This window comes from Prionailurus viverrinus, chromosome B4, assembly GCF_022837055.1.
Source record: "Prionailurus viverrinus isolate Anna chromosome B4, UM_Priviv_1.0, whole genome shotgun sequence".
NCBI classification, from domain to species: domain Eukaryota; kingdom Metazoa; phylum Chordata; class Mammalia; order Carnivora; family Felidae; genus Prionailurus; species Prionailurus viverrinus.
Genome location: NC_062567.1, coordinates 43,135,994 through 43,156,334, shown reverse-complemented (window position 1 = coordinate 43,156,334; position 20,341 = coordinate 43,135,994). Strand labels below are relative to the sequence as shown.

Here is a 20,341-nt window from a genome sequence, read left to right as displayed (position 1 = left end):
CTTGAACCCATAAACTGTGAGATCATGACCTGAGCCGAAGTCGGACGCTTAACCGACTGAGCCACCCAGGTGCCCCTGATATTTTCTTTTTTAAGTTTTTATTTATTTTTTTAAGTATTCTGTACCCCCAATGTGGGACTCAAACTCTTGACCTTGACATCAAGAGTTGCATGCTCCTCTGTCTGAGCCAACCAGGCTCCCCACTTCTGATATGTTATGTTTTATTTTATATAACTAAGATGGTCGCTATTAAGTTTACTTTACCTTCTAAAGGATTGAAGCTTTATTTAACACTATTTTAGGTGAGTATTATAGATAAACCAGAGGATAAATAGTGCAGTTGATTGTGATATTATTTACTTGTTTAAGAGTTTAGTATGGGCAGAATGATTTTATCAAAACATTGTCTAATTGAGAAAAAATTTTAAAAATGTTTATTTCTTTTGAGAGAAAGAGAGGTAGAGCATAGGCAGGGGAGAGGCAGAAGAGAGGGAGAGAGAGAATCCCAAGCAGCCTCCGTGCTGTCAGTGCAGAGCCAGATGTGGGGCTCGAACTCACAAACCATGAGATCATGATCTGAGCTGAAATCAAGAGTTGGCCGCTTAGCTGACTGAGCCACCCAGGTGCCCTGAGAAAATTTTTTTATTCTATTATTTTGTTATAACAGTTAAAATTATTCAATTGATGAACTTCTCCCTGCAGGATGGGTAAATGCTATACCAACTTCCAGCATTGCATGTTTCACTCTTCATATGAAAGTTTTTAATGTGTCTTCTGTAAAATGAGCCTTGCATTGTATGTTTTACTCTTTTTTTTAAAAGTAGTATATTTTATTTATTTTTATTATTTATTTTTGAGAGAAAACGTGTGTGCACATGCACGAGGTGGGGAGGGGCAGAGAGAAAGGGGGACAGAGGATCCAAAGTGGACTCTGCACAGATCAGCAGAGAGCCCAACGTAGGGCTCGAACTCATGAACCATGAGATCATGACCTGAGCCCAAGGTAGACGCTTAACTGAGCCACCCAGGTGCCCCCATGTTTTATTTTTCATATGAGAGTGTTTATGTGTTTTCTGTAAAATGAGCCTCACCTTAATGAATAGAACTCTGCTCCATGTGAATAACTTTGAAATTACATAGTCAAATACATAGACTAGGTGACCTAAGAATAGGATATTTGCCCTTGAAATTACTAATTTAAAATTAGAGGAAAACAGTGTTAATTTGATATTATTAGCACACACTTTGTTTCTCAACTGTTTATTTGTGGCAGTTGACTATCTTCACAAAAAGTTCAAGACATTCAGATGTGCCTGGGCTCTGTTTGTTGAAAATTAGTGTGCTTTAATGCTGTGATCCTCTTAGCTGTAATGTAACTTGCTAATTTTTGTGTCTGTGATACCTTGCTTGGCAGGGCCAGGAGATTGGGGATACAAAGTGAAATCATATTTTTAGCTGAAAAAATTTATTAGTTAAGTGAATTTTTAAGTTATAAATTGACATTAGGCTTAAAATTATTGATTACATTCTCAGTAAAAATAAAAATGCAGGGCGCCTGGGTGGCTCAGTCAGTTAAGCAGCCGACTTCAGCTCAGGTCATGATCTTATGGTTCATGGGTTCAAGCCCCGCGTTGGCCTCTGGGCTGACAACTCGGAGCCAGGAGCCTGCTTCAGATTCCGTGCCTCCCTCTCTCTCTGCCCCTTTCCCGCTCTTGCTCTGTGTCTCTCTCAAAAATAAATAAACATTAAAAAAAGTTTATAAAAATGCAGAGGTGAATATGATTTGCAGTGGTCATGGTTTTCAAGAAAATAGTCACTCACTTATTGGAAAATGATACCTTTATCAAATTCTATATGTTTGGCCAGGAAGCTATTTTGTCTGATGGCCTTGGTTAGTCATCCTAGACCATTTATCATCCTAGACGTTATCATTCCTAGACCAAAATCACTGGATATAGGGATAGGAGTCTTTCTCATTATTGGCCAGCTTTTATTGAAAGATGGAATTTAAGTGTATCCATATATCCAATTTAAAGATTCTGTATTTTGCAAGTCTGAGAAAGCTAACATCTGAACTTGATTAATGTGAACTCTTAGCTACAATTTATATGGTCTTTATTTGTAGGTTTCTTGATTTATGCCAGTGAAGACAACAGCTCTTTGTTAGATATAAGCTGTTTCAAGAATAGGTATTTTTCCTTCAGTACTACCATGTATCAGAGCTTTGCCTGTATTAGGTATTCTAAATTTTACATTTAAAGCGGTATAAAAAGATGTGAATTTTTATGGCATTTATACAGTTTGTTTTGGGGCTTCATTTTGTGTTTTGTCTCAAGTCATTTATTAGATATGGTATAAATTTGTAGGTACTGTAATTTCTTTTAGCACAGATTAGATAGAGAAAACTGAATCAGAAATAAATCAGCATGTTTCTATGTGAGAAACTAATCAGAAATAAATCAGCATGTTTCTACCTGAGAAACTAATCAGAAATAAATCAGCATGTTTATATATCTGAGACTGAATTTGAAATGTGAATTATGTAATATGTTGTCTGGTTTTAGGATATAACTCTTGCATTGGTAATATAATCAGCAATCTCAAGTACTTTCTTAACCCTGTTTTTTTTTTTTTTTTGTTAAAGATATACTTCACATACCATAAAGTTCTCCATTTTAAAGTGTCCAGTTCAGTGGTTTCTAGTATATTCACAGGATTGTACAGCCACCACCACTGTCTAATCCCAGAACATTTCATCACCCCCAAAAAGAAACTCCATACTCCTTAGTAGTCACTTTCCATTTCCCCTTTCCCCCAGCCTCTGGTAATGAGTAATTTACTTTTCTGTGTCTACAGATTTGCTTATTCTGAACATTTCATATAAAAGGAATCATATAACATGTAGCCTTTTGTGTCTTGGTTTCACTTAGCATAATGTTTTAAAGGTTCATTCACATTTATAGCATGTATCAGTATTTCCTTTTTATGGTTGAATAATCATTGTATGGATACATGAAGTACTTTTGAATGAGTGTGGTTTTGATCATTGGGATCTTTATTTGGAGAAATTATTTCTGAAATCTCTTTCTGAAGTTATAGACATTAAAAAAAGTCCTAAGTTCCTCTTTTTTCTGCTGGAGAAGCACTGAGTAGTTCACCAGCGTCTCGTTTTTGTGTACTAACTTACACAGAGCCCTGTCTCAGTTAACCTTTTTTTGCCAAATTCATATTAGATTAATAGGATAGAAGGGATATTAGAAATTACCTGGCCCAAATTCTTCATTTCATGAAGGAGAAAGGTGAATGACTAACTTAAGTCTAGATTGTTGGTACTCTGGACGGTAATTTCACATGCATTGCTTTCTGTATGTACTTAATTTTACCTGAGCCTTATTACAGTTTTGAAGATGATACCCGTCATTTAAAACATTTTTTTAATGTTTATAACAGAGAGAGAGAGAGAGTGCAAGTGACGGGGTGGAGGAGGGGGAGACAGAATCCGAAGCAGGCCCTAGGCTCCGAGCTGTCAGCACAGAGCCTGACGTGGGGCTCGAACTCATGAGCCGTGAGATCATGACCTGAGATGAAGTCGGGTGCTTAACCACCTGAGACACCTAGGCTCCCCTATACCAGTCATTTTTAATAGAGGAAAATAAATATCAGTGTTATTTTAGACTTTGCAATAGGTGGTTTGTCATAATACTGTTAAATAAAAACTAGTTTGGATTTAGGTAAGGAGAGACTGTTTGAAAAGATTATTATAATAGGGAGAATGCTCTGACTGAAAGATCTGCAAGTGTCTCAAATTAAACACAAAAAACTTTTACAGAGTAGGGTAAGCCGGGCCAGCAGGAGCTTTCAGTGGAGGTGAGTAAAGTGGGTGGGGGTGAGCAGATTGCATGATCAGGATAGTTTAACTGGATTTGTTTCCCCCCTATGGTCAGCAGATGCATGGAATGAGCTGTTAAGAGAGGAAGTCCTGGGGCACCTGGGTGGCTCAGTCGGTTGAGCGTCTGACTTCAGCTCAGGTCACTTCAGCTCAGATCTTGTGGTCTGTGAGTTCGAGCCCCGCGTCAGGCTCTGGGCTGATGGCTCAGAGCCTGGAGCCTGCTTCCGATTCTGTGTCTCCCTCTCTCTCTGCCCCTCCCCCGTTCATGCTCTGTCTCTCTCTGTCTCAAAAATAAATAAATGTTAAAAAAAAATTAAAAAAAAAAAAAAGGAAGTCTTGCATCTACTTCCTTAAACTTAGGGCAAGCCAAAGTTTAGGGGCTTGTGGGAAAGGGGAAAAGCCTGACTAAAGTTTGGTCAAGCCAACTCAGTGGATTAAGTAATGAACAGTTGTGAACACTTGGTTAGTCCCCCTGTTCAAAACAGAATTTTTCGCTATTAGGGGTATGTTTTAGTCTGCTAAGGCTTACAGGCTTTTTGCTATAACAAAAATAGTGTAGGGGTGCCTGGGTGGCTCAGTTGGTTAAGCGTCCGACTTCAGCTCAGGTCACGATCTCATGGTTCGTGAGTTCGAGCCCCACGTTGGGCTCTGTGCTGACAGCTCAGAGCCTGGAGCCTGTTTCAGATTCTGTGTCTCCTTCTCTCTCTCTGACCCTCCCCCATTCATGCTCTGTCTCTCTCTGTCTCAAAAAGTAAATAAACATTAAAAAAAATTTTAATAAAAAAAACCAAAAATAGTGTAGTTTGGGTAGCTTATAAACAACAGAAATTTATTTCTCATGGTTCTGGTGGCTTAAAGTCCAAGATCAAGGTTCCAGCATGATCAGTTTTTGGTTGAGGATCTTCTGTGGATTGCAGACTACTTACCTCGCTATCCTCACATGGTGGATAGCAGAGAGAGGAAACAAGCTCTCGACTCTTGAAAGGGTACTAATCCCATTCATGAGGACTCCATCCTCATGACCTTATGTAATCCTAATTAGTCCCCAAAGACCTCATCTCCTAATACCTTCACATAGTGGGGGTAAGGTTTCAACATAAGAGTTTTAGGGAACACAAACTTTCAGTCCATAACAGGGTAGAGTAAGAGTAATTGTGAAGTTGATATCATTAGATTTGACCTGATTATTTATGTAGGTATAGGCCTTATAAGTTTGCTTTGCTGAACATTTTTATAAGGAATCTTGGATTGGACTTGGAGGAAAAAATTTAGTATTGAAGTATAATTGCCATGCAATGTTATATTAGCTTCATGTATACAGTACAGTGATTTGACAATTGTGTACATTACTCAGTGCTTATCATGATAAGTGTAGTCACCTCTGTCACCATTTAGTGTTACTACAGTATTATTGGCTATATTCCCTATGCTGTACTTGTCATCTCTGTGACTTATTTTAAAAGTAGAAGTTTGTATCTCTTAATCCTCTTCATTTTTTGCCCATTCCGCCACCCATCTTCCCTCTGGTAACCACCAGCTTGTTCTCGGTATGTATGTACGAATTTATTTATAAAATGTATTTATTTAAATTAGGTTCCATGCTCAATGTGGGGCTTGAATTCTTGACCCTGAGATCAAGAATCATACACTCTACTGACTGAACCAGCCAAACGCCCTTGTTTTTTGTATTTAATAGTTTGCTTTGTTTTTTGGATTCCATATATAAATGAAATCATATGCTATTTGTCTTTGTCTGACTTATTTCACTTAGCATAATACCCTCTAGATCCATCTATGTTGTCACAAATAGCAAGATCTCATTCTTTTCTATGGCAGAGTGATAGTCCTGTGTGTGTGTGTGTGTGTGTGTGTGTGTGTACATATAACACATCACCACACTTTCATTCATTCATCTAGTGATGGACACTGGATTGCTTCCATATCTTAGCTATTGTAAATTATTGTAAACATAGGGGTATGTATATCTTTTCAAATTAATGTTTTTCATTTTCTGTGGATTAATAGCCAGTAGTGGAATTACTGGAGTATATGGCATTCTATTTTTAATTTTTTTTTTTTTTTACGTTTATTTATTTTGGAGACAGAGAGAGACAGAGCATGAATGGGGGAGGGTCAGAGAGAGAGGGAGACACAGAATCTGAAACAGGCTCCAGGCTCTGAGCTGTCAGCACAGAGCCCGACGCGGGGCTCAAACTCACGGACTGCGAGATCATGACCTGAGCTGAAGTCAGCCGCTTAACTGACTGAGCCACCCAGGCGCCCCTCTATTTTTAATTTTTGAGGAACCTCCATACTGTTTTCCACAGTGGTTGCACCAGTTTACATTCCCACAAACTGTGCCTGATATTCTCTTTTCTCCACATCCTTGCCAATGCTTGTTGTTTCTTGTGGTTTTGATTTTAGCCATTCTGACAGGTGTGAAGTGATAATTTCATTGTGGTTTTGATTTGCATTTCTCTGATGATTAGTGATGTTGAGCATCATTTCATGTGTCTCTTGTAATGTGTATGCCTTTGGGAAAATGTCTCTGCAGGTCCTCCGCTCATCTTTTTTTTTTTTAAGTTTATTTCTTTACTTTTGAGAGAAAGAGAGCAAGCACGTGGGGGAAGGGGTAGAGAGAGGGAGAGAGAGAGAGAATCCTAAGCAGGCTCTGCATTGCAAGGGTGGAATCTGATGTGGGGCTTGAATTCACGAACGTGAGATCATAACCTGAGCTGAAGTTGGACGCTTAACCAACTGAGCCACACAGGCGCCTTTGTCTGCTCATCTTTTAATCAGATTGCTTTTTGTGTGTGTTAAATTGTATAAGTTCATTATGTATTTTAGATATTAATTCCTTACAAGTATCAAATTTGTACAAATTTGCAAGTATCTTCTCCTACTCAGTAGGTGGCCTTTTTTTTTTTTTGTTAATGGTTACCTTTGCTGTGCAGAACTTTTTATTTTGGATTTCATTTTTAAAAGTTTCTTGAAGCCAGGAAGCCAACTCAAGAATTCACTATCAGGTTTCACTTGTAGTACCTATAGATGCTGGTGAATTCTTGACATTCTCAAATGTGTCCTAGGGTTCTTGGGCCTGACTGGGAGTGATCTTGCTTACTTCTGCAAAGCTTGGAACTCCAAGCCAAGTACCAGTCCTTTTTTCCTAAGAGGACTGTGAGCACTGGCTTCATGAAGTCAGCCACAGCTCCTTAAATCTGTCTAGTCATATTTGATTAAATGAGCACCACTTTCAAAAATGGCATGTCAGTTAAAGCCTTGGTTGCATAACCAATGTTTCCAACTAGTGGGACAGACTCTTACTGAACTTATGCAAATAACTGTATTGCTGGGAAAATAAGAATACACAATGAAAGTTTTTGAATTATGGAGGAGTCAGACAAGGAGGAAAAATGTTTTATTTCTGTTTACAGAAGCATAGTCTGCTTAAATCATTAATGAGTTATAGATAACTTAAAAGAAAAAAGAAAAGAATTCTTTATATCCAGAAAATGGGACATTAAAGCATCAGCAGTATCTTAAATAAAACTTGTGATCATTCTTCATCAGTTTATTCAGTCCTGTTAATTCTTGTCCTTCTAGATCTTTGGTTAGTAGTCTTATGAACCTATCTGCTTCTCCACTGACTTTTTAGAAATACTGATTTAGTCCACTGGTACAGTCTCAAAGTTATTTAAGTGATCAGAAGCCCAAGAGTACCTGGTATAGTCCTTTTTCAACAGTCCTTTGAAGATGAGCACTCTAGCTAGCTTATACCTGATTTGCAAGCACTTTCAGGAAAGCATCAGAATAAAAAAAAACAAACCTGTAGATGACAAAATACTTAAAATGGTGGTGATAAACTTACTCCTGATTATTTAATTTAATTAACCAATTTATTATTAAGTAATTTCTGTGGTCAATGTGGGGCTTAAACTCATGATCCCAAGATCAAGAGTTGCATTCTCTTCTGACTAAGCCAGCCAGGTGTCCCACTATGGATTATTTTATTTTTAAAGTTTATTTATTTTGAGAGAGAGAGAGTGGGGGAGAGGGAGACAAAAGGGGAGAGGGAGAGGGAGAGGGAGAGAAAGAGAGAATTCTAAGCAGGCTCCACACTGTCGGTGAGGAGCTCGATTTGGGGCTCGAATTCATGAACCATGAGATCATGACCTGAACTGAAGTCTGATGTTTAACTGACTGAGCCACCCAGGTGCTGCCACAACCCCCCCCCCCCCCCCCAGTAATTTTAGAAACGAAAGATCTGATGAGAGTTTGTTATAAAACATAGTGCAATTGATTAGGAAATTTGGTTTTGTGACATGCAAACCAAAGTCAGGTCAATCCAAAAAAGTTTTAGACAAAATATAACCATAATGATTAACCTTATTTTAAAGAAGAGTGGATATTATATTATATCATCTATGTGATGAATATATATGATCTTTGCAGAGAATAAAACTGTAAAATATATCATAATCCTGGGCCACATGTCCCATCAAACATATAGTTAGAGCAAATCAAGAATATATCAAAATTAAGAGGGAATGGGGTGGGAAGGAGGCCAAGAACAACAACAAAGAGAATATATCAAGATTATTAAGTAAAAATTTTAATAAGTCTGGAATAAGTCCTAAACATCTATATAATAAAATTCCTTAAGTAAGTGATGTGAATTCTGACTGAGAAACATGAGCCTATTGTATATGACGAAGTTAACATAAAAATGTGTAACTGAAATGATCACTGATGACACAGTATTGTTGTCTAATATTAGGAAAAGCAGCACCAGGACTCCTGATAAATAGAAACATATCATTAACAGAATATTGATAAATTCCTAGGAACTTCATGTAATTTGTTAAATAATGTTTTACTCATATGATTTAATCTAGGGAATGTAAGCATCACTTCTGATTTGCCATGTAATAACATTTTTTTTTAAAGATTTAATTTTTTTAAGTAATCTCTGTACCCAACGTGGGGCTCAAGCCCATAACCCCAAGATCAAGAGTTGCATGCTGTACCAACTGAGCCAGCAAGGCGCCCCACAAATCATAACATTGATCAAATTAACCTAGTTATTTTTAACACCTCTTTTTAGAAGATGAAAGAAGAAATTCTTTGTGAATTCCCAGGGACCCTTTGGGAAATTTCGAAGATAGTCATAGGGGCAAGATACATCATTTAAGACTTGATTTAGTAAAAGCAGAGTGTCAGAGTTGTAGGAGATTTGGAGATTTGAACGTTTGATTAGATAGGATGATGGGTCACTGAGAAGAACTAGTTGGCTACCCATTTAACCAAAGTGTAAAAAATTTTATTTAAAGTAACCATAGGAAGGAACATGATGAAGCATAGCTCTCTCAAAAGTGAGAAGGATTTTTGTTCTGTTTTGTTTTTGTAAATAATCAAGATATGATAAAGTCAACATCAAGCACAGGAAATTCTAATTTTTTTTTTTTTTTTAACGCTTATTCATTTTTAAGAGACAGAGACAGAGCATGAATGGGGGAGGGCAGAGAGAGGGAGACACAGAATCTGAAGCAGGCTTCAGGCTCTGAGCTGTCAGCACAGAGCCTGATGTGGGGCTCAAACTTATGAACCACGAGATCATGACCTGAGCCAAAGTTGGACCCCCAACCAACTGAGCCACCCAGGCGCCCCTCAAGCACAGGAAATTCTGATAAGATACGGGATTTTCACTTTCTAGGGAGATTATTTAGAAGGCAAAGAAAAACCTTTTATAACCTCTTTATTAAGAGCAGACCAGTAACCCGAGAAAATTTTGTCATTTTAATAGACTGAATTTTACTTTTGTGCAAGTAACAATATTTGATACTAAAGCACTTTTTGAAAATCTTACAAATAAACCCATCAGATCCTAGCCGGCTTTGACTACAACAAAAAAATTTCTTTTTCATAAACTTTTTGTAACTTTCTGTAACCATTCAGCTTTTGTCTTGCATCTTCTTCTTTCTATTCTGGAATAATTAGTCATTTTACTTTGGGACTATTTTCTTTTTCTTGATAAAAACACATCCTGCACACCTGTATACAAAGTTGTTCTTTTCTGTCACTTTTTCTCCTAGTACAGTTTCATTTATGAAATTATGGGGGCACCTGGGTGACTCAGTTGGTTAAGTGTCTGGCTCTTAATTTTGGCTCATGTCGTGATCTCATGGTTCTTGAGATCAAGCCCTGTGTTGGGCTCTGAGCTGACAGCTTGGGGCCTGCTTGAGATTCTCTCTCTGTCTCTGTCTGTCCCCTGTGCATGCACGCTCACTCTCTCAAAAATAAATAAACGTTAAAATAAATGTAAGATTATGACTTAATAATTGCTTCTATTTTATGGAGTTGGAGACCTGAACTGCCTGTCATGCACCATCATTTTTCAGTAGACTGGCAGAGCTTATGAATATATATATCTTACAACTTTTTATAGCCATACACTTCTCAATGTGGCAAAAATGAATATGCTTATAAGTAAACTCATATATATATATATATATATATGTATGTATATATATATATATATATATATATATATATATATATATATATATATGGCTGCTTGGTAACCCTCAAAGTAAGGGGTCAAAAAAATATATAAACTTGAAATGCTTATGCTGTATTCTATCTTATAGAAATGACCTTGTTATTTAATAAATATTGGTGAATTAGCATAGTTCTTGCAGTTTTTTTAAACATTTTTTTTAATGTTTATTTTTGAGAGAGAGAGAGAGAGAGCACGCGGATGAGCAGGGTAGGGACAGAGAGAGAGGAAGACACAGAATCCGAAGCAGGCTCCAGGCTCTGACCTGTCAGCACAGAGCCTGATGCAGGGCTCAAACCCACAAACCGTGAGATCATGACCTGAGCAGAAGTCGGATGCTTAATCCGACTGAGCCATCCAGGTGCCCCAGCATAGTTCTTAATGTGTTAAGAAAATATTTCGGAAACTATCTTCAAGTTGGTTTATTACAAAACATAGTTACTAACTGAAATAATGATTGCCAGAACAACTTGGCTAAATACAAATGTAGATGTAAAGCTAGTTTATTCTGTTAGTAAACCTGTAAAAGTTTAGGAAGAACATATCCAGATAGAATAAAAATGTATGCTTGTCTTAATTTTATGTCGATAACTCAGAAGACGTAGCTATTTTTATTATACCAACAGTATTGAACTAGTCTCATTTTCCAAAGATTTACTTAAATATGTGTTACTTTGGATTCTTAAAATACGTGGGTTAGTTTCTATGAAAAATACTTTTGAAAGTAGAAGTTTAAGTTCCTTGATTTTTGGAAATCTTAGGAATATTCAATTTATATGAACAAGTGTTTACTTTCAAACCAATTAGAATAGAACTCTTTTAAGGGATTTTATAATCTAAAATTATAATTGGTAATACCATCTAGAGATAGGAAAATATTTTATGTATGTATAACACATGTTACATTAAAAAGCATGTATTAAAATACTGTAATAGCATTCTGTAGTGACAGTTGGTAACTACACTTGTGGTGAGCATGGCATAGATTTTTGAAATCATCATGTTGTACACCTGAGAGTAATGTAACATTGTGTATTATCTATACTTAGTTTACTTGCTCTGCATGAATAAAAGCTCTTTTAAAAAAGATTATGAAGGATTCATGGAAACAACTAGTGCCCACTAAACTTATTTCAGGTTTGACACGGTACTGACTACAGGAGAGGGAGGTGAGAGCCTTAGGCACTGAGACACAGGGAAATTTGGGTTGGTGTTTGGAATCCAGCTTTGGAATCAGACCTGGGATTGAATTTGTTCTCCACATCATAAGCTTATTAATTGGATGGTCTTGAGTTAGGTAATTAACATCATTGATTCTTGATTTCTTCATCTGTAAAATTGGCATAATGATACCACCTACTTTACAGTGTTGTAAAAATTAAATGAAACTATATGTAAAGCACTAAGCATGCTGCTAAGTTGTAGCTGATGTCATCCTCGTTATGTGTATAACTGTATTCTGGCATTTTTGGCATTATGATGGAAAAGTAGAATTCTGGTTAATGGGAAAGCACTGTGGGTAGGTGTCAGAATGAGCAGATTTTTGTAAGAGAATATGGAACCTAGAAGAACTCTAGATTCCTTACTGACTGGCTCTGTGACCACGGATAGGTCACTTCTTTGTGTCTTAATTCTCTTAATTACCAGTGAGGTAGGGACACCTGACTCAAAACCCTCACAGGGAGGACATGGAAATCAAGTGGAATCATACGTGTTAAACTGTTCTTTAAAATACAAAATATTGGGGCGCCTGGGTGGCGCAGTCGGTTGAGCGTCCGACTTCAGCCAGGTCACGATCTCACGGTCCGTGAGTTCGAGCCCCGCGTCAGGCTCTGGGCTGATGACTCAGAGCCTGGAGCCTGTTTCCGATTCTGTGTCTCCCTCTCTCTCTGCCCCTCCCCCGTTCATGCTCTGTCTCTCTCTGTCCCAAAAATAAATAAACGTTAAAAAAAAAAATACAAAATATTGTATGCAAAAGTGATGGGTCTGTTATTTTTGTTATGAAGGTTAAGCATCAGAAGTTTTGCTGTGTCTCCCCAGTGGGGCTCTGTTAACAGGCTACTTTAATGCCACTGCTCACATTTTTATTAATATTGGTTATTAACTTGGCCATATCATTATTAGAACTTTATTTATTTATTTACTTACTTATTTACAAGAGAGGGTGCGAGTGAGTGAGGGGCAGAGAGAGGAGACAGAGAAGTGGGGCTCATCCGAAGTTGGTCTCGAGCTCCCCCAATGTGGGGCTCTAGCTCATGAACCATGAAATCATGACCTGAGCTCAAGTTGGACGTTTAACCAACAGAGCCAGCCAGGCGCCCCAGCAGTGATCTTGTTGAACATCTCCATCAGCACTTTTGAGTGACCAGATGCATTGTCAACGAGCAGTAATATTTTGAAAGTAATCTTTTTTTTTTCTGAGCAGTGGGTCTCAACAGTGGGCTTAAAAACCAGTAAACCATGTTGTAAACAGATGTGTTGTCATCCAGGCTTTGCTGTTCCATTTATAGAACAGGCAGAGTAGATTTAGCATAATTTTTGAGCACTCTAGGATTTTCAGAATGGTGAATGAGCATTGGTTTCAATTTAAAGCCACCAGCTGCATTATCCCCTAAGGAGAGAGTCAGTTGGTTCTTTGATGATTTGAAGCCAGGCATTGACTTTTCTCTAGCTGTGGAGGTTCTAGATGTTGTGTTTTTCTAATATAAGGTTGTTTTGTCTACATTGAAAATGTGTGATTTAGTGTAGCCACCTTCCTTAATTATCTTATCTAGATTTTCTGAATAACTTGCTTCTGCTTCTATATTGATACTTACTTGGTGCTTTTCCTTGCACTTTTATGTTATGGAGAGGCTTCTTTCTTTAAACCTCAAGAACCATCCTGTGTTAGCTTCAGACTTTTCTGCAGGTTCCTCACCTCTCTCAGCCTTCGTAGAACTGAAGAGAGTTTGGGCCTTGCTCTGGGTTAACCTTTGGCTTAAGGGAATGTTGTGGTTGGTTTGATCTATCTAGACTGCTAAAACTTTTTCCATTATCGTCAATAAGGCTGTTGTGCTTTCTTATCATTTGTGTGTTCACTCTAGTAGTACTTTTAATTTCCTTCAAAAGCTTTCCCTTTGCATTCACAACTTGGCTTATTGGCACAAGAGGCCTAGCTTTTGGCCTATTTCTGCTTTTGACATGCCTTTCTCACTAAGCTTAATCACTTCTAGCTTTTGATTTAAAGTGAGAGATGTGGGCCTCTTACTTTCACTTGAACACTTAGAGGCCTTTATAGGGTTATTCATTGGCCTGATTTCAACATTGTTGTGTCTCAGGACCTGAGGAGAGGGAGAGACACAGGGGAATGTCTGGTTGGTGGCACAGTCAGAACACATAAAACACTTATTGATTTTGTTGTCTTTGTGGGTACAGTTTGTGGTGCCCCAAAACAATTACAGTAGTAGTATAACAGGTCACTGATCAAAGATTACCATAACAAATACAACAATAATGAAAATATTAGAAATATTAGGAGAATTAACCATAAGGTGAAGTACATACATGAAGTGAGCAAATGCTATAGGAAAAATGGCGCCAGTAGACTTGATGCAGAATTGCCACAAACCTTTAATTTGTAAAAAAAAGGCAGTATCTGCAAAGTGCAGTAAAGTGCAAAGTGCAGTAGGGTGAGGTGTGTTCCCTTGTGATGAGCCAAGGAAATTGCCTCTGTAATCTCCACTGGAGGAGTCAAGGGAGAATAGAAAAGGCCTCACAGAATAGCTGGGAATATTCCTGCTCAAGAGTTAGGGTGTGATTCTCTACTCAAAGAGCCAGAGAAAAAAATTTCTTGGCTGGAAAATATCAAAGGACCATGTTGCAACAGACTAGATGTATGGAGCACTGATTCAGGAGTTGAAATTGAGGAAAGATACATGAATTTCTGGCCCAGGAGAGAAGTTTACATAGCATTGTCAAGGTAGGGATGGTGTATGTCCGTAGTTGAAGCCCAGTCCTCATCCAAGTCATGTCACCATACCAGCGTCAAAAATAAATCCCTACTTAGGATGACACTTTATTTGGAAAGACTGTTGTGATGCTCTGACCATGAGGTACGTAGGTATCTGAAAATCAAATACCAAAAGGCTTTTCTCTTATAGATACAAGTGAATAGTGCCAGCAGGATCTTTGTGGGAGAGTGGGATAAACTGGTGGGGGTGAGCAGATGACATGACCGTGGTAATTTAACAGATGTTTTTTTCTGTGGTCACCTTATGCTCGGAACGAGTCCTTAAAAGAGGATGTTCTGCATTGTCTTGCTTAAGCTGAGAGCTAGCCAAAGTTTAGCAGTGCGTGGCGAGGAGGTAAACTTGACTAAACTTTGGACAAGTCAATAGGTAAGAAATGGGCATTTGTGAGCCCTTGGCCAGTACTTAATGTAAAATCCTTTTGGGTTAATGGCAGATATATTGGTTCTGGAAAATACCTTTTAGATATTAGTGCAGGTTCTAGAAAATACCTATTCAATATTAGTAAATATGTTTACCGTATTATTGTCAGGCAGTAAACTCTGCCAGGGTTTGGGGATAAACTTAGTTATAAGATATTGCTGCTGTTCTCAAGGGACAGAGGTCTTGGTTGAAATAGTAAATGTGTTTTTAAAAATGCTAATATCAAATACATGGTAAAGACTGTAAGGTCTCAAAGAAGGAAAGCTGAGGCAGTAGGAAAGATTGATGGAATAGGTAAGGTTTAAATCTGGCCTTGAAGAACTTGCTTGCTGGGATAATGAGAGAAATATGGAGTATGGAAAATGAATACACTGTGGTGATGTAGTGCTCACAGTCTGTTAAAAACCAGTTTGTATGATCCAGAGGCTATGAAAGTAAGTTAGAGTCATAGGTAGAAGTCACCTGGTGGTGGCCTGAAGTATTGAGCCTTTTTTATTTCAGGCAAAGGAAATCAGAAAGCTTTTTGAGTGAGATAAAGCAGAAGTATTTGAGGTGGAAAAGGATTGGGAGAGTATTGAGATCACTTACTATTAGTTTAGGTGTAAGGTCATGAAGGTCTAGAGTAGGATAGTGGTTTTAAAAATGGAAAAGAAACAGATTTAAGGACATGCTAAAGAAGGATCAGCAAGACAGTAATTGGCAGACTGGGGGAAAAGGGAGGTGTCAAAGAGGGTACCAGTGAGATTAGAAAATGGTATTGTCAGTGTACCAGTGAGATTAGAAAATGGTACTGTTGACTCTTGAAGTGTTGTTTTGTTTTGTTTTTGGTGGGTTGGGGGGCAGGTGATGAATTGAATTTAATGGCTAGAGGAGATAGCCAACAAGAGGTTATAGGTCCAGTAGTGAAGATTAGGCTGGAGATGAAAAAATTACCTGAATAGAGTTGCTTTATTGACCAGGTGAACTTGGCTTTCTCTACTATACTTCTGCATTTCAGGAACAAGAAAGAGAATCTTGGGGATATCTATAATTGAGAAGTGGGGGGGGGGGGAGATTTGAAACTAAAAGGCAAATGAAGCATGACCAGAAAAATAAGAATAATAGCGTAGTATAGTATAAGGAGAACATTGTGTATAGGTAGAGCTATCGTCAACACTGTTGAATGCTAAAGAGAGGTCAAGAATAAGGACTGAGAAAAGGCCATTGGGTTTGGTTAGGAAGACTTGGAGAGAGTAGGATTAGTTGAGTGATGGGTGAAGAGTTACTGTAAATTAGAATAAGAGGTGGTGGTATGAAGTATATTCAATATTGTAAGATTTTGTGGTGAGGAGAAATACAATTCTCTTGGTGGTAGCAAGGTTAAGGATATTAAAGTTTTTGATAGCAGGGACCTGGCAGGAGTCATTGAAGATCTAAGAAATAGGGAATAATCCATAGAGCAAAGTTGCAGAGAGGAAGTAGGGAGGCTGAATCAAAAGTTTTGCTTTAACCTTAAAAAGGAGAAAGGGTAACTTGTCATTTGAGACTGTGGACAAGATAAAGGAGGATGGGTGGGACATGTGGAGATTTTTGAGAAGTTTAAATTAAGTTGTTGGGGATATATGACATTTACCTTGTTAGAGTGAACTCTAGGATTTCCTTTTAACAGTTCGTAGGTTTAAGTATAGTCCTTTATTTCTTTCTGTATTTTTTTTTTTTTAAAGATCTTTTTTTTTTTTTTTTTTTAAATTTTTTTTTTTTTTCAACGTTTATTTATTTTTGGGACAGAGAGAGACAGAGCATGAACGGGGGAGGGGCAGAGAGAGAGGGAGACACAGAATCGGAAACAGGCTCCAGGCTCCGAGCCATCAGCCCAGAGCCCGACGCGGGGCTCGAACTCACGGACCGCGAGATCGTGACCTGGCTGAAGTCGGACGCTTAACCGACTGCGCCACCCAGGCGCCCCAAAGATCTTATTTTTAAGTAATCTCCACACCCAACATAGGACTTGAACTCAACAATGCTGAGATCAGGAGTTGCATGCTGTAATGACTGAGCCAGCAGGGGTTCCTAAGTATAGTCCTTTAGAAATCTTAAACAGTACTGCTAAGTTAAAAGAAGTTAACTTGTTCCCCACCCCAACCTTCTTTTATTCCTCTTGTACTTAGGCTTCTGAAGCCTTAAATGGTCAGATGGGTTCTTTGGATTTTGTAGACCACATGTTCAGTAGAAATGTTTGACTTGAAAGTCATAAACAGACTTACTATTACTAGATTTAGCTGATACTTAATGCCATATGCAGATTTGGTCCACAGTTTTCCAAAGATAGTACCCAATAAATATTAGATTATTATCAGTTTTGGACTTTAAATTATAAGTGCTCAGACTTAGCCTTGTGTAGCACTTGGCATTGTACCCTTCATTAATAGAGACCCTTTTCCTGATTTTTTGAATTGGCTCCTAGTAGGAGGGGCTCAATATAAGAGAGTGCACTGGACACTGTGAGTACTGATAAATCAGTGTGATGAATGAAGGCATGAAATTAGTTAAAAGTGAATCTGTGAGGGAGATTTATAAATTTGTCAGTAACAGTATCAGATGTACAGAATAAGCAGAAAGAGCTCTTAGTCACTTTTAAAAAAATCTATCCACCCATTTGTTTTTGACTAAGAAAGTTGAATTTAAGCTTTGTTAGAAGGGAAATTCATGTTATACTTAGAGATGAAAATAGTGGATTTTATAACTCCATTTGGCAGCCATAATCCATAAACTGGCTTAAACATCATTTTTTTTCTTTATGCTTTTTTGAGCACCTTAATTTTTTGAAATTAATTTCTTAAAAACGAGGTAGAATTACTTTTAAATGGTATGTGGTATTGGCTTTGGATGACACAGTTTTAGACCTTCAGTAAGTAATTGTGGGAGAAGATTATGTAGATTATTGTATAATTCTGGTATTATTTTTCCTTCCTCATTTGTCTTATCTCAGCCTTTAGATCTGTGCTATCCAATACGACCACTTGTCTACTTAAATGTAAGTGAATTAAAATAAAATAAAAGATTTGATTTCTTAGTCATACTAGCCATGTTTTGGGTGCTTCCTAGCCACATGTGGTCAGTGGGTACTGTATTGCCCAGTCGAGAGTCTATTTCTATTATCATAGAAAGTTGTGTTGGATAGTTGTAGTCTAGATCTTTAATTACTAATAATGCCTGGAAAGTAAATATCAGGAACTTGGAATAGATACTTAAAACACCCCACACCATGGAATTTATACAACTTCAATCCTAACAAAGTCAGCCTTCTAAAAGTTAAATATTATTTCTTTAGGATAGCCTTTGTATTTAATTTTGGTCTTAGGCCTTACTCAGAGGTCATTCTGATAATAATGTAAGACAGAATAAAGTAGTTGTGCCAAGAGCTGTCTCTGCCAGACTGTTTCTTTAACAGCTTAATTAAGATATAATTGATGATACAATAAATTGTGCGTATGGAAAGTATAACATTTAATAAAGTTTTGATATGTATATATCTCTGGAACCATCATCATAGCCAACCTAATATATCTATTACCTACAGGTTTCCTCATGCCTCTTTATAATCCCTCCCTGTATAAGCCCTGTTCTTTTTTTACCCTCTCTGTTCACCTCTAGACAATTGCTGATTTGCTTTCTGTCACAATAGAGTAATTTGAATTTTCTAAAATCCTGTATAAGTGGAGTCATGCAATCTATACTCTCTTTTTTTTGGTCTGACTTCTTTCACTCTCCATAATTATTTTGAGATTCACATATTGTATGAGATTCTATATTACATGTACACATAATTCATTACTTTTTATTGTATGGATGTATCACAGTTTGTTCATCTATCTGTTGATGACTGCTACTGTTGATAAGCTGCTATGAACATTTATGTACAGGTCTTTGTATTGACATATGCTTTTATTTCTCTTGAGTAAATACCTAGGCATGGAATGGCTGGATAATATGGTAGGTTGTATGCTTAACCTTTTAAGAACTATTTTCCAAATTGGCTGCACCATTTTACATTCTCCCCAGTAGGGTGTGAATGTTCCACTGGTTCCATCGTTGCAAATTCTTGGAATGGCCAAGCTTTTTAATGTGACAGACTATTTTAACCAGAAAAGACTGTCCTAGGAGAATTAATTCCTTGTTCTTGCAACTTTTTGTATTTAAGTGCTACAAAAATAGTATTTTGTGAAAAGATTTTAAGACAGTCTTCTACAGATTTATTTACTCTTATTTTTGATAGTATTTGTTCATTAATGCTGATTTGAAACTCAATTTATGAGAGCCATTACATTTCCTTTCTTACTTATTTCTCTTTTTTTGTTCTAGCGGCCCCTTTGTTGCTTTATGCAAACAGACGGGACTTGCGATTGGTTGATGCTACAAATGGCAAAGAGAATGCTACGATTGTAGTTGGAGGCTTGGAGGATGCAGCTGCGGTGGACTTTGTGTTTGGTCATGGCTTGATATACTGGAGTGATGTCAGCGAAGAAGCCATTAAACGAACAGAGTTTAACAAAACTGAGAGTGTACAGAATGTTGTTGTCTCTGGATTATTGTCCCCTGATGGACTGGCATGCGATTGGCTTGGAGAAAAATTATACTGGACAGATTCTGAAACAAATCGGATTGAAGTTTCTAATTTAGATGGATCTTTACGAAAAGTTTTATTTTGGCAAGAGTTGGATCAACCCAGAGCTATTGCCTTAGATCCTTCAAGTGGGTAAGTTTTGTGCAATGTACAAAGGCTGTTGCATCTCTGTTTCCTGGTTTCTTTCTGCTAGCATAGACTCCTCCATCCCCAAGAGAAAAGAGGTCAAAAACCCAATTTTAGATTCTTTGAGCTTCTTTTCAAGTAGACTTGAATGTGGAAGATTGTGTTGTGTTCTTTAAGATGTTTCTGTAAACAGTTTTGTTTCTAATATCACTTACGGGACAGCAATATATAGAGTTCTTGGTTTGTTTTCTACATTTAATAAGTACAAGAGGGTAATTAGAAGAAGAAGGAATGAAGACCTAAAAGAGTAGTATTCATTTATGGATCTTAAAACTTTCATTGTATATGCAATCATTTTGTAGTACTAGTGTTTTTTTAATTAAACTCTGAACTATTATTTAATAATTTAATATGCCAGTATTGAATGAACAATAAAAATTAAGTTGTTAACTCATTTCTAATTCAAGAGATTTGCTGTAAAGATTTATTTTCTAATGAGAAGGGAAGCGTAAAGCCAAGGGTAAATCCTGTTAGAAAATGTGAACTGTGTCATTATATGCTTCTGTTACTGTGCTTCACTTCTACCATATACCATTCCTTGATACTTGTTTATTGAATATGTTGTCATGCCACCTGTCATGGTAGGGGTAGATAAACATCTAAACATGAACCTGAAATGAATTACTAGTAATTTAAAATCTAAAGATAAATAACCTGCAAATAACCATTTTAACACT

At 37.3% G+C, this 20,341-nt stretch overlaps 1 protein-coding gene across 1 annotated transcript in view; it reads left to right on the top strand.

Annotated features, from left to right (window-relative positions):
- Window positions 1–20,341, top strand: part of LRP6 (LDL receptor related protein 6) — a 179,005-nt gene that overhangs the window by 5,589 nt on the left and 153,075 nt on the right. Inside the window, exon 2 of the mRNA XM_047865362.1 lies at window positions 19,217–19,610. Coding sequence (XP_047721318.1) covers window positions 19,217–19,610 — 394 coding nt within the window. The remainder of the gene's footprint in view (window positions 1–19,216; window positions 19,611–20,341) is intronic.